This window comes from Falco cherrug, chromosome 1, assembly GCF_023634085.1.
Source record: "Falco cherrug isolate bFalChe1 chromosome 1, bFalChe1.pri, whole genome shotgun sequence".
Classification (NCBI taxonomy): Eukaryota; Metazoa; Chordata; class Aves; order Falconiformes; family Falconidae; genus Falco; species Falco cherrug.
Genome location: NC_073697.1, coordinates 90,283,086 through 90,296,108, shown reverse-complemented (window position 1 = coordinate 90,296,108; position 13,023 = coordinate 90,283,086). Strand labels below are relative to the sequence as shown.

At 46.4% G+C, this 13,023-nt stretch overlaps 1 protein-coding gene across 3 annotated transcripts in view; it reads left to right on the top strand.

The window, feature by feature from the left end:
* Positions 1-13,023, top strand: part of LIMK2 (LIM domain kinase 2) — a 32,400-nt gene that overhangs the window by 9,177 nt on the left and 10,200 nt on the right. For 2 of the 3 annotated variants that reach the window (XM_055705421.1, XM_055705433.1), the window contains exons 3-8: positions 7,252-7,387; positions 8,674-8,783; positions 9,039-9,227; positions 9,687-9,792; positions 11,010-11,206; positions 11,927-12,113. In XM_055705421.1, the coding sequence (XP_055561396.1) occupies positions 7,252-7,387; positions 8,674-8,783; positions 9,039-9,227; positions 9,687-9,792; positions 11,010-11,206; positions 11,927-12,113 (925 nt within the window). Of the gene's footprint in view, positions 1-1,907; positions 2,279-7,251; positions 7,388-8,673; positions 8,784-9,038; positions 9,228-9,686; positions 9,793-11,009; positions 11,207-11,926; positions 12,114-13,023 lie in introns of those variants that run through there. The other variant, XM_027814110.2, reaches the window with a different exon arrangement.

Here is a 13,023-nt window from a genome sequence, read left to right as displayed (position 1 = left end):
GCTGTCAGTATTTGCAAGAGAGAAGATGCCGATACCTGCCTTCAGTTGGTGAAAAAGAAATTTGCTTCAGTGCATTTTGGCCCTCAGAGATGGTATCGGTAAAATTACATAGAAAAGGTCCACACACACCTGTTTATCAGCATTTTTGAAGTACAGTCATTCTGGCAGGAATTCAGATCTAGAATGTATGAACGCATTAACACCTTTTCCAGAGCCCTTTTATCAAAGCTATTGTGTTCTCAAACAGGTCACAGAGAGAATAAAAAGGCAAGAAGCAACAAGAGAATTCTGCATAGGAAAAAGTAACTTACTGGCTGCTGCTGGGGCTTGCTGCAAAAGTAAAATAATTTTGATAAGATGTTTCCTGTTTAAATAGACATTTGACTATGTGTCCTTTAGCTTTAAGGAAGTCTCAAACAAAATCCCTTCCCAGTTGCTTAGCTGTCTGGGTGGTTTTTATTACTTTGAAGTTAGGCTTTATCTGCTGGCTTCATTCACAGACTAGCTGGCTGCTTATCACATCTGTGGATCAAATCTTCAAAGGTTTTGTCTGAAGAGTCGGGATTTATGAGGTCACGTGGAGTCCCCCTCAGAGGGACTTCAGCCCATGGCAGCAGAATTGTGGGGAAAATCTTTTGTCTGTAGGTGATGCTGGGCAGGGGACGGGCTCTGTGATGCACTGTAGGTATGCGTGTGTGGTGGGGTGGTGCTGATAGCCAGGGAAGCGTTGGATTGTGAGCGCTGGCCCATTTTCAGCACGCAACATATAGGGAGTGTGGGAGACCAGAGTGCATTCCTAGACACAGACTCACCGTGTTGCTGCTTCCAGTAGAGCTGTGTGAAATGTCAGAAGGAATTAGACCCGTGCTGGAATTGACAACTCTGCAGCACTAGGCTTCACTGCACTTTTACAGCCAGGCTTAGAAACTGCACCGAATGGGTGAAAGTTACTTTTTTTTTTTTCTTTTCTCCAGAAAGGTGGCTGCTTATTAAAAGCGGGGGGAGGAAACAACCCAAAAGGCAGCCTGGCTTTCTGCTTACTTCAACAGCGAGCAGCAGCTGTCAAATCTTCAGCCAAGACTGTCTTGTCCCAGCCCCAAGCGTCCCTTGAACAATATGCCAGCTGAGACGAGCATCTCCAGTAAAAGCACATTTGAGTACTCTTGCCTCTGGAACATAGCATGATTTTCAGGCTGTGTTCAGGCATGCCAGGCTTTGCTGACTGTACAAAAATGGGAGGGCTCAGTGCAGCAGCATATGTTTGTTGCATTTCTGAGTGTCTTGCAAACAGCTTTAGCTGATTAGGCCACTAGAGATCATGCTTGGCTTCAGAGCAGGCAGAATGATATAACTACATGTGCTGCAAGCAGGAGAGAGTACTCATCTGTGCTGATTTATACCTCTCGGCTTCCATTCAGGAGATGAAGATTAGGTTAAGTGATTGCAATGAACTCTGTTAAGATAGTGTTGGAAAGAAAGTTATTTTTCCTTGGACGAAACACACTGTGAGTTACCTCCTGCAAGAGGAAAAAATTTGTAGGTCTTGTGAAGGCAGTATAACCCCACTCACTGTGAGGGATTTAGGAAGGTATGCACTAAATGTTTATTTGATGTGTTTGGAGATGTGGCTACTTGTCTTTGTCAGACTCTGCCTTCCTTGATTTCTCTGTCAGAATGTGCCACTGCTGCAAAGAGAAATTTCACATTTATGCACTTGGCTCTTACTTTGGCAAAAGCTGCTATCTTTCAGCACTTACTAAGTCAGCCCCTCTTAGGATCAAAGCTCCACCCCATGTGAAGAAGTAGAGCTTACTCAGCCTCTGTAGCCACACGCTGTCCTCCTGCGATGGCTCCTCCTCCCCTCCCACCCTTGGGTGGAACCAGAGAAGGGAAAACTTGACAATAGTTAGCAGGCAGCAGAGCTCGCAGGAACTATTGCAGAAGCATGTCCAAGTAGCCCGGTTAGCAGTTATTCTATCCTTCCCAAGAGTGCTGCTGCAGCAGAGTGCAGGAGAAGGTGATTATAGCCATGGGAGCCAGGAAAAATCTGAAAAGGAATGAGCAGCCGAGAGACCTGGCATTCCTTGGGCAGCTTCAAAGAGAGGTGAAGTATCTGAATCAGCGCAGGATTAAATGAGCACTGGCTGCTGCCATGTTGGCAGAACAGAGCTGTTCAGAGGCAGTTGGACAAGTTTGTGGCTGAGCCGGTTTATCCAGTGTTGAAGATGGGAAGTTACTTGTCTGCCCCAGCTTACTTTGCTCCCAAGGATCCATTTCGGTAAGTCTTGCGCAGGATTAGCAGTGAACCTTCACAGTGTCGTTTCCCCCCTGTAATGCTATCCTAAGCAGTTAGCGTGTGAGGTGTGAAGAATGAAGCCCAGTGCTTGTGTGCAGGGAACAGCTGGCCTCACACTGGGACCCCGTCTTGCTTTGAGGCGGCGATGGGGAAGTTTCTTTCTTCCAGCCTCTTCACAGCTCTCTGGTGCGAGGGAACAGCACCTGTGTCCCGAGGCAGTGCCTTGTAGCCCCGGCACGCAGGCTCCCTTTCAGAGCAACATTGCATCTGCCACTGTACCGATGTCCCTGTGCTTTCTCTACTGCCAGAGGAATGAGATTACTATGGCTGCTGCTGTTTGTGTCTCCTCCGAGGCTACTCGTGAAGATACTCGTGCTTGGGCATAGCACAGGGTGAGGTGAGGTGCTGCTGTTGCAAGTTCAGGAGAGTGATGTAATCTGCAGTGAGGCAGTGCAGAATCTTGTTTGAGAAAAGAAATGGAGTACTTTGCAGGTAACTAGGGACGAGCAGCACGCTTCCCTTATGTGGAAAGGATTTTTCTATGATTTTTTGGTTTATGTTAACAACTGTTCTTGGTCCAGTGGAACAAGTGAGGCTTGAGAAAGGCATAGCAACAGAATAAAGCTTTGATTGCCTTACATCTCCATAATGAAAACTGGTCGTAGGGCTGAACTGAACACAGCCAGGACTGTGACTGACACTGATGTGCTGATAAGGTGAATGGATGGGGGAAGGCACAGCTTGCAGTTTCATTGTCTCCCTCCTGTCCCCTCCGCTCGGATTTGCTCAGTATTGATCCTGTTCCTGCAAACACTTTTGTACTGATTAGGGTGTAAGGAGCGTTTTGTTAAAATGGGCTGGGATAGGAGTAAGTACTGCTGCATGTTTGCTGAGCTTCTTCAGGCAACTGTCAGAAACAGCATCCACTTTCAGAGGGAACAGACATTACTTGTAATACGTGTAGGGCATCATGCTAAGCCACAGATAGACCTTTTTCTGAGTGTGTGGAAATGGTTTTGCATAGTCAGAGCTTAAACACTGTGTCTTCTAGTACTTAGTCTGTTCTGTAGCATCTGTTCTTCCTTGTCTAGTGTCTCTTGCGTAGCCAGAGCGCACACTTGTGCTAAGGCTGGGTGAGAAGTCTGGGTAAGCTACAGGCTGGGGTTATGTTTTATTCTGCAGCTTTCTGTCTGCGTGACTGTCCTCTCCCCAACTCTGCCTGCAGAATTGGAACCACAGCTCTTTCAAGCCTGTCTAGCGTTAACTGATCTAGCCTGACAGTGTGTGTGAGGGGTGCATTTTATTAATGAGCCCTTCTCAAAGGGATCTGTCTCTTCAGTGCCAGGGAAGTCTTTGCTTCCATGAGGGTATTGGCTTTCATTTAGATGTAAAAGAGATGCCACATCAATTGAATCTCCCATCCTGCTGAAAACCAGGCTGGTTACCTGTTGTGACCTGATCCTCCTACTACCCCCCACAAAACCAAGTAGCCATCAAGCAGCGATTTGTGAACTCTTTCTGCACCTGCTGTGCTACAGAGCATCAGGGCTGAACACTGCACTCAGGTGCTGCCTGGGTTTCCTGGTGGATGTCTATAGGAGGCAGATTAATTTATTCTTTATAGTCAAGACTAGGAAGCAAAGAATCGTAATGTATGGGACTGTATAATCAGAGCAGTCTGAAAATTGTGGCTGGGCAGCAGGAGGGAGTCGGGTATGGCTGTTACCAGTCCTCCAAGAAACTTGATTACCATGCTTTGTTACTCTGTAGCAAGAATAGCAAATAACCTAAGAGAGGGTCAGCTGTTTCTAATCTGTAAAAGACAGAAGAGCAAGAAATCTTCCTTTCTTTTGGTTTTGGTGACTGGCACAGATTAGCTTGCTTAATACCTGTAGAAGTAATTGTATTCCTATCTCAGGTGATGTGAAGCCCTGGCAACAGCAGCACTGCAATGCCACATGCTCTAGCGAGGAGAGAAAGGAAGGAGTGGTAACTTGTATCTTCTGAGATAAAATTCTGACATATCTCTTCAATGAGAGTTGTGTGGAACAATCACGCGATGCCTTTACCGTTTGGGTGAAGGCACTGAAATAGTTGAAATGGGTCTTGAAACTATACCTGTGTGCTGTCAGCCTGTTCTGCATGCCTGACAGATCTAAATTCCTACGGTACAGAATGCGTAGTAAATAACAGAAGGTGGTGCCTGACCATATGGGCCATAGCCCTGTCCGCTTGCAGTGATTAATGAAGCAGCCAGTTAGACCCATAACTAGCACCTACCCTCTCTGGGGCTGGTTCCTTTGTTCCTGTTGCCTCATTGCTCTGGGTGGGGTTCTGAGCCTTAAGCCGCAAACTTGTCCTGCCCAGATTTGTTTAATTGCATAGCAAAGAACTGACTGCTTGCTGGCTCCACCTCCTCACCTTCATTTTGCTATGGGCGTGTTGCAAATTAGATACCAGTGCTTATTTCCGGATGGAAGCAAACTAATCAAAGTGCTTTAAGGTTGTAATCAAACCATGAAGAGGTAGGGGAAATGTAAAGACAAGCCAAGCGTACGTGATCCTCTGGAACCTATCTAAACGGAATTGTAGTTGTGTTATTTTTGCAGGAGTTTCTTACTTTCTTAGGGAGAAAAAGGAGTGGCTGAAGGTGAAATCGAAGAGGGGTGAGGAAGGGAAGGTCTTGTGCTTAAAAACAGATAAATACATAACCCACCTGCTTGGAGAGAACTTAAGAGGGAAAGCCAGGTCTTGAAGTCCTGGTGGAACGGTCTCCAGTATCACTGTCTGCATCCCAACTGCAGGTCTGGTCACAGCTCCCTGTTTGAAGATGTAATCACTCTTGGAGCACACACCTGGTACAGGCATGCATGCAGAAGTTGGATAGGTCTGAGGGATCCAATTTGCCCATGCTGAGCCAGATGTTCCTGCCACAAGGTGATAGAAATCTGGGCTGTTAGTCTCCACTTGCTCTTTTCTCCCTCCCACTCACCTACTTGATCATTCAGCGTAGGGTATTTGCTGCAAATGAAAGCCAAAGGCTAGTGGTTGAAAGCAAAATGTGCTGCAATGCCCCCTAGGTCTCTTGCATACCAAGAGCTGGGTGTAACCGTGACAGTGCCCCAGGGCTGAGGCTGTAATGGTGCATGTACCGTGTGTAGCAATGTTAAGTTACTGCTCCCCCTGCCTCAGACAGAATTGGCAGGGCCTGTTGCACGTGCTGGAGTTCTTTCCCATTGCTGGGGGGGTGCAGACAGGGTTTGGAGCTCCTCAGCTGGGAGAGCAAACACTATAAAAGCCAAATACATTAGAAGGAGTAACTTTCCTGAGGGTAGGGTACGGCACTAAATACCTCATGAGGTGTGTTTTCACCTAAAACCATAGGCTGCTTACAAGCAGCTTTACCTTGTTCCTTTGCAGCCTCTTGAGATGGAGCAAATAACTCTCTCCATGTTGGAGCACAACCAGCTTCGCATATCCTCACGCTCATTACAAGCTGGTGGAGTTTACAAGGAATGTCTTTGGCACAAACAAGCTTTCGGGAAGCTTGTGAAAGGTGAAGTCAACAGCACTCTCAGACCTGGGAGCATGTAAAAAGTGCACCTCTGCTGCCACTAGCCCTCTGCGGTACATTTGGCTGCGGAGAGGCCGACTGTCCAGGAGGGCATGTGCCCACCTAAACCCCCACCCCAGTGCCATGGGTTCCCCTCCAGTGTAGTAACTGAGACAGTTGTTGTTGGGGTAAGGGGCAGAAGAAATGCTTCCTTCCACCTTTGGGAAAGCATCGTACAGAAAATGACATTGATTCTTGAGGTGTTTCTTTGAACCAGTTATTGGTGACTAACCCACCTTGGACTCTGTGCTCAGAAATGGCCAACACCAGACTAATTTTCCTTTTAAAGTCTGAGAACGTGCTGCTCAGGGCTAATGGAATAATCTTGAGTGATGCAACTGCTGTCTGTGCCTTATCTCTCCATTAAGTCACACCTCCGCGTGGGTGCTGCAGAAGTTAAAACTCCCTTGCCCAGTGCATCCTGCTGAGACAGGATTATTTTGTGTTCAGGAACTCTGAAGATTGGGGTTCTGCTTGTCATTTGCTAAAATGGTATCTGCAGTAGAATTGCTGCATCTTTTTCCTTTTTTTTTTGGAGCATGGGGGAGTTGTTTGTTTGTTTCTTGGGCGCGTGTAGATAGAGGATTAATAATGGTTGCTTGTTGAAATGGGAGCTGATACGGATATGTGAAGGATTTTGAGACTCCATGAAATTAGAGAAACAGGTTTTTTTGGTATTTTGTTGGTTAGTTGGTTGTGGGGTTTTTTTTCTCATGCACTGTCAGCAGCAGAAAGAAGGGGAGAGCAGCTGGTGGGGAGAGGTGGAGGACTTTCATCACCGTTAGTTGGTGGATGCAGTAAGTATGTGGAGCTCAAGGGATAAACTGCTCTGAAAACTCCCTCACATGCTGCAGTTAGTTTACCTTTTGGGAGAGGTCTACTTACAGAAGAGTAGAAAGGTTGGTGCAAAACTGGCTTTGCATTGCTTAGGGAAGTGGATCCTTGCCTCTCTGTCCCCTTTCCTAAACTGGCTGAGGGGAGAGGTGCTCCAGCATAAGATGGTATGATGCTATAGAAACACGTAAGTGGAAACATAACAGAGCTGTCTGTGCCGGTCAGCTCTGCAGCTGGAGGAAGAGGGAGAAAGCAGAGGAGCAATAAGTGTAAGGCAGAATTTATAAACCTACTGATGTGTTTTAATAAATGGATGGAATTTGTTTTAAACTTTGGAAGCTTGTCTTTTTGTGTTGGTTGATACCACTTCTCCTTACATACCCTGGGTACATCACACCAGAAGAGCTGGCGGTGAGCTGCTGCTGAATGTCTCCATGCAGGAGAGGAACTTTTTCATTGATTTGTGACTTGTTGCCAACTGGAACTTTGTTCCTTTGTTTCTTTCAAGGTGCTCTGAATGTCAGGATCCCCTCACTAACTGGTACTATGAGAAAGATGGGAAGCTGTACTGTCACAAAGACTACTGGGGGAAGTTTGGGGAATCTTGCCATGGCTGCTCTCTGCTGATGACTGGACCTGTGATGGTAAGGACGCTGAAGGACTTCCGCCTGGAGGCAGGACATGCCTGCCTCCATCTCCTCAAACCTGGTTGCGAGTTGCCCTAGCTATTCAGATAACCAAATAAATTGAAGGTAATAGTCTCCTTGATACTCTAATCAGAGGTTAGAAATGAGGTTTGTGTGTGCATCTTCTGAATAAAGATTAATTTTGAACAGGGTAGCTCTCAAAGGAGGGAGTTGTGAGGATCTGAAGCATATGAACAAAGAAAGTAAGGTGCTGAAGTGCACAGGCATGAGAAGTAGAAAGGTGATTAAGGGGACATCTGTTCAGTTTCTGTAGCACAGTTCCTCAGTGTCTCCATGGGGTGATTTTCCACTGCACTGTGGAATCAAACCTCTCGGCTCAGGATAAGCAGCAGGTTCTGGCTTTGGGGAAGGTTGCCATTCAAGTCCCACCTGGACTCTGGCCAGAGCGGTTTTCAGGCTGATGGTGTCTTGAAGTAGTGTTAGTCCTGATGGGTCTGAAACATTGAACTCTGCCTGCACAATATGGGGCTCACCTAAATGTTCCCCTCCTTGCCACATCCTTGCAAATATTTAACCTTTAAAACTGTAAAGAATGAAACATAACCATTATTTTTCTAGGGCATAAATAAAAGCAGCATGGTACTCAGTAATATGATTGCTACCTCCAAGGGAAATACTGAGAAAAGTGCAGACCATTTCTTATTGTCGGCAGAAGTCATTGCAAAATGCTGTCAATAAGGGAAGTTCTCATAAGGAAAATAGAAAAACAGATCAATGAATAAAAATATTCTTGAAAAGTATTTTGTTGTCTCAGTCTCAGCTCACTTTTTTTTTTCTGTCAGCTGGCTGGTAAAGTATCTGAATTTGTGTGTTGCCTGTCTAAAAAAAAAAAAAAAAGCCCTTTCAGCTTTATTAATTCAGGCATAACGTTAGTTATCTTGCCAAGAGCAACTGAACAGGAAGGTTTATTATCTTGTTTACTAGTCTGCAGCAGGCTGTATCAACTATTTTTGATAGCTGAACAGCTGCCAGATAAAACAGAGGTTCCTGGACACGAGCTTTGCTTTGCTTTGCATGTTGACGTGTTTGTTTCGGAGAAGTTTTGCAAACAAGATGCCAAGGATGGGGTTCAGGAAAGGTAGAATGGGCTAATACAACTTCCCAGTGAGAAACTACCACTTGACTTTGAGATCTGAATGAACACACTAATTGGAGAGAAAAGCAGTAGCTGCATCTGCTGATGGATATTGGCCCTACTAAGCTACTCCCTTTTCTGTCTGTAGGTGGCTGGCGAATACAAGTATCACCCTGAGTGCTTCGCTTGTATGAGCTGCAAAGTGATCATTGAAGATGGGGACACTTACGCACTCGTGCGACATTCCAATCTCTACTGGTAAGACGGAGCTACGAGCTTTGCCACAGAGTTGCTCCCTGTTGTACGTGTAAAGCCATGCTTAGGGGGCTCAGCGTGGTTGAGCTGAATGCTATGTTAAGGAATGCCAGGAAGCTGCCTATTGAGGGAGGGAGGAAGGAAGGAATGGTGTAAGCATTAAAAACTGTAGCTTATGGTCAATGAAAGGACTTAGAAGTGTGAGTTTGGCAGGGAGGGACAAGACACTGCCATGATGACTTTCTTCACTTCTTTTAGTGGAAAATGTCATAACCAGATTGTGCTGACACCGATGATAGAAAAACACTCCACCGAGTCTCTGCATGAGCAGCTGCCTTATACCCTGACCCTCATCTCCATGCCGGCAGCTACTGATGGCAAGAGGGGGTTCTCCGTGTCTGTTGAGGGTGGCTGCTCCAGCTATGCCACTGGTGTCCAGGTGAAAGAGTGAGTATGACCGGGTTGTGTGCAATGCACATGTCTGTGCAAAGAGAGCTGGTAAAAATTCTGCAGCGCTGCTGTCCTGCTAGCTGCTTTAACTGCTGGGACGATCTGTCCTGGCACAACAGGGACATATGTTGGCTAATAGCCATTTGTGTTTGGTCTCCGTTTTGCTCTTGTGATGACCTTAACTGATAACTTTATTTCTTAGTGCTGTCTCCTTCACTGAACACAAAACATTTGGAGAATTGTAATGGACTAACAATTTTTGCCATTGGGCAAATGAAGAGCTCTCCCCAAACCAGCTTGGACCTAAGCGCTTAATCTAATGGTAGCTCCTTGTATTTGTAGATTAGCATTGTTTTATTTCAAAATACCAATACGAAGGGAAGCATCAGAGATGAAATATTTTTTAGAATTTTGGCTAAACTGACTTCACACACACACTGTAATTCCCATGTTTAGAGTTAACAGGATGCACATCAGCCCAGATGTCCGAAATGCCATCCATCCTGCAGATCGAATCCTGGAGATTAATGGAGCTCCTATTCGTACATTACAGGTGGAGGAGGTGGGTAGAGTTCTGTTCTGAAGCCTCCTTCTCATCTGCCTTCCTACAGCTTTTTTGTTTCTCTGCACTGTTCTTCCACCCTCCATACAGTGTGTGTGCAGCTGTAGCGCTCGCGCTGACGGTAGGAATAAACGTGAAGACAAGCTTTGCTGCCCCTTCCAGCTGAAGAGGAAAATGCAACAGGTGGAAATGCAGTTAGGATGCAGTTCTGATTTTGTGGCCTTCAAATGTGAAGGGAGGTAGTAAGAATAATGTAGGGCTGTCACATGTCAAGAGGACAGAGAGGCTGTGAGGATTATTTACGTATTGCTAGTGAAGTCCACTGTTCTGATCCTCTTAGAGGCAACTGCTAATAGACATATTTACTGTTGGTGCTGAAGAGAACATTAGGAGCACAACGGACATCTCATAGGTAAATCTCCATGTAGCTTTTGTAGAGCTGTTCTTTGCAGCACTGTTCAGGATGGAAGCTTGTGTAGTTTCTGAGCACTTCTCAGACGATGAAGAAAAAAACCCCTGTTTTGTAGAATTATAGAATATCAGGTTGGAAGGGACTTCAAGGATCATCTGGTCCAACCTTTCTTGGTGAAAGCGCGGTCTAGACAAGACGGCCCAGCACCCTGTCCAGCCAGATCTTTAAAATGCCCAATGCTGGGGAATCCGCCACTTCCCTGGGGAGATTATTCCAATGGCTGAATTGCCCTCCTGTGTCCAATCAGAATCTCCCCAGAAGTAACTTGTGCCTATTACTTCTTGTCTTTTCCAGGGAGTCCCTCTTTACAAGGGGCCATCCATCTTCTTTTTAGCCACCCTTTAAATACCAGAACATGGTGATAAGGTCTCCCCTAAGCCTTCTTTTCTGAAGGCTGAACAAACCCAGTTCTCTCAGCCTTTCCTCATATGGCAGATTTCCCAGTCCTTTGATCATCTTTATGGCCCTTCTCTGGACCCTCTCCAGCCTGTCCACATCTTTTTTGTACAGGTCACTTGTAGCTAACCAGAAAGAAAAGGATTTGGATAGTGTAAGGAACTTCTGTGTTGCTAGCTGGATTTGTCTGGTGGACAGCTGTGGTGTGTGCAACTAAACCACAACTATGGAGTGATCTCACTGAACTCTCGACTTTGATTCCTGAGGGGCATTCTGCTCTGTCTCCTCTGTCTCCTGTCATTTGTGTTGCTCCTGTCTGCTATCATCCTGTCCTTTGGTTTGATTTCAGGTGGAGGAATTGATTCGCAAGACAAGCCAGACGCTTCAGTTGCTGATAGAGCATGACCCTGTCTCGCAGCGCTTAGACAGGCTTCGTTTGGATTCCCGTCTTCCCACCCACATAAAGCCACCCATTTCCCCACGTTCCCTCTCTCCGCTGGACATCAAGGAGAATCTGGAAGGAACGCTCCGACGACGCTCCCTCAGGTAAAGACTTGCAAGTGCTGCCTCTGATCTAGCTTGCCTTTGCCCTGTGCTACCTGGCTCTGCTCTGTGCCTAGGCCTTGCAATTGCAAATAACTGCGGAGACATAACGTATCTCTGATATGAGCCTGGGTATAAACCATTGGCAAAGCAGGGGAGAGCTTTAGATTCTGCTGTTGACGTGTACTCTCTCCATTCCCTTTCAGGATGGCAAACTTTCCTTGATAAAAATAAGGATCTCTACTTCTCACACAGAAAAGCTACAAAGTTTTACAGTTAGGAAATGTAAAGGTCAAATTTTTACCAGCCTTAAATGGCTGGGGAGGAACGTGTCCTTAATGGGAGTATGGCTGAGACCTGGGACTTGGGAAAAATTTTGTCTTCCTAGACTGGGGCACCCAGTTGTTCATTTAGTCATTTACCAGTATTTTACTGTTTGCTTAGAGACAGCGAGTGCTGCATCTTCACAGCTTCCTCCTCCACACAAAGCTCCACCTCTGAGTGGCAGTGCAGGAGATGTGGTGGTGTTAGGCAGCTCTGACTTGGAAGCTGCTCTAGGTTTGTAAAAAGCTTCCATGGTGCTGGGAGAGCACCTGGCTTTTGAGATATGATGAGCGCTGAAGAACATCCAGAAACTGGTCCCTTAGGAGCTAATGATGGGATATGTTGAACCAAAAGTTTCCTAGCAGCTTCCCTGATCTTCCTGTCTCCTTTGTTTTCTAGGCGAAGTAACAGCATTTCTAAGTCTCCTGGCCCCAGTTCTCCAAAGGAACCACTCCTTCTGAGCCGTGACATCAGTCGTTCTGAATCCCTACGTTCCTCTTCTAGCTGCTCCCAGCAGATCTTCCGGCCCTGTGACCTGATTCATGGCGAAGTACTAGGAAAAGGATTTTTTGGACAGGCAATCAAGGTGAGGGAGGTCCCCAAACATTCATCATTTACTTTGATTACAGCAGTATCTGCCTATCTTGGGATCCTTCGCCACTGTGTCAGTGGCCTTTGCTCTGCTGATAGTGATCAGTCTTGGAACTCACCTGGTTTGCTCAGTGAGATCCACTTCTCTGTTTCACTCCCTGACCATGAGCGTCTCTGGCCGCAGGCAGTTTTGGCTTTGTCCCTTTTGAATGTCAACCATCTCGAGCTCCAGAGTGCCTGTGTCACAGCAGGCACCTGGGTGAGGTGGGGGAAACGGGGAAGAAGCTGCATTTTCAGTGAGCGTCTTCCTTATGAAGAGGTGTGTTCAACACCCCACTACAGCATTTCTCACCCACCCTTAGTGTGGTGTGCCTGGGGGCTTACCAGGCTGGTGTAGTGACCATCTCTGAACCCCCAGCAGAGCCTAAATGGCTTGTCAGTGTGATGGCAGCGGTCAGGTCTTGCATGACTCTCACAATTAAAATCTCCATTAATAGCAGTTCTCTCGTATTTTATCTCTCTGGTCTTGACTGGGGGTGCTTCAGCAGCTTCTGCCCTGGCATCCCTGACAGCATCATGGGGCAGCTTCCTCTGTTCACCTCAGTTCTGTAAGCTCCTCAGTACTCAGATGACTATTCACCATGTTATGGGACTTGCCTTACACCTGTATAAACTTCAGGTGTCCAGCCACCATATCCATCTCAGTCTTCCATGGGAGGTGGTGAGCCAGTACTACACACCCAATGCTTTTGTTCCGTACTAATGAGCATATTTCTCTTCTCCTCTGCTCATAGAGAAATAACAGGTCCAGGTAAGCGGAACTTTTCCTCTGTCGCATGCTTTTGTCATCTGCGTCCCCACAGTTAATGGCACAATGGCATTTCTTTTAGCTCAAATTAGCCAAT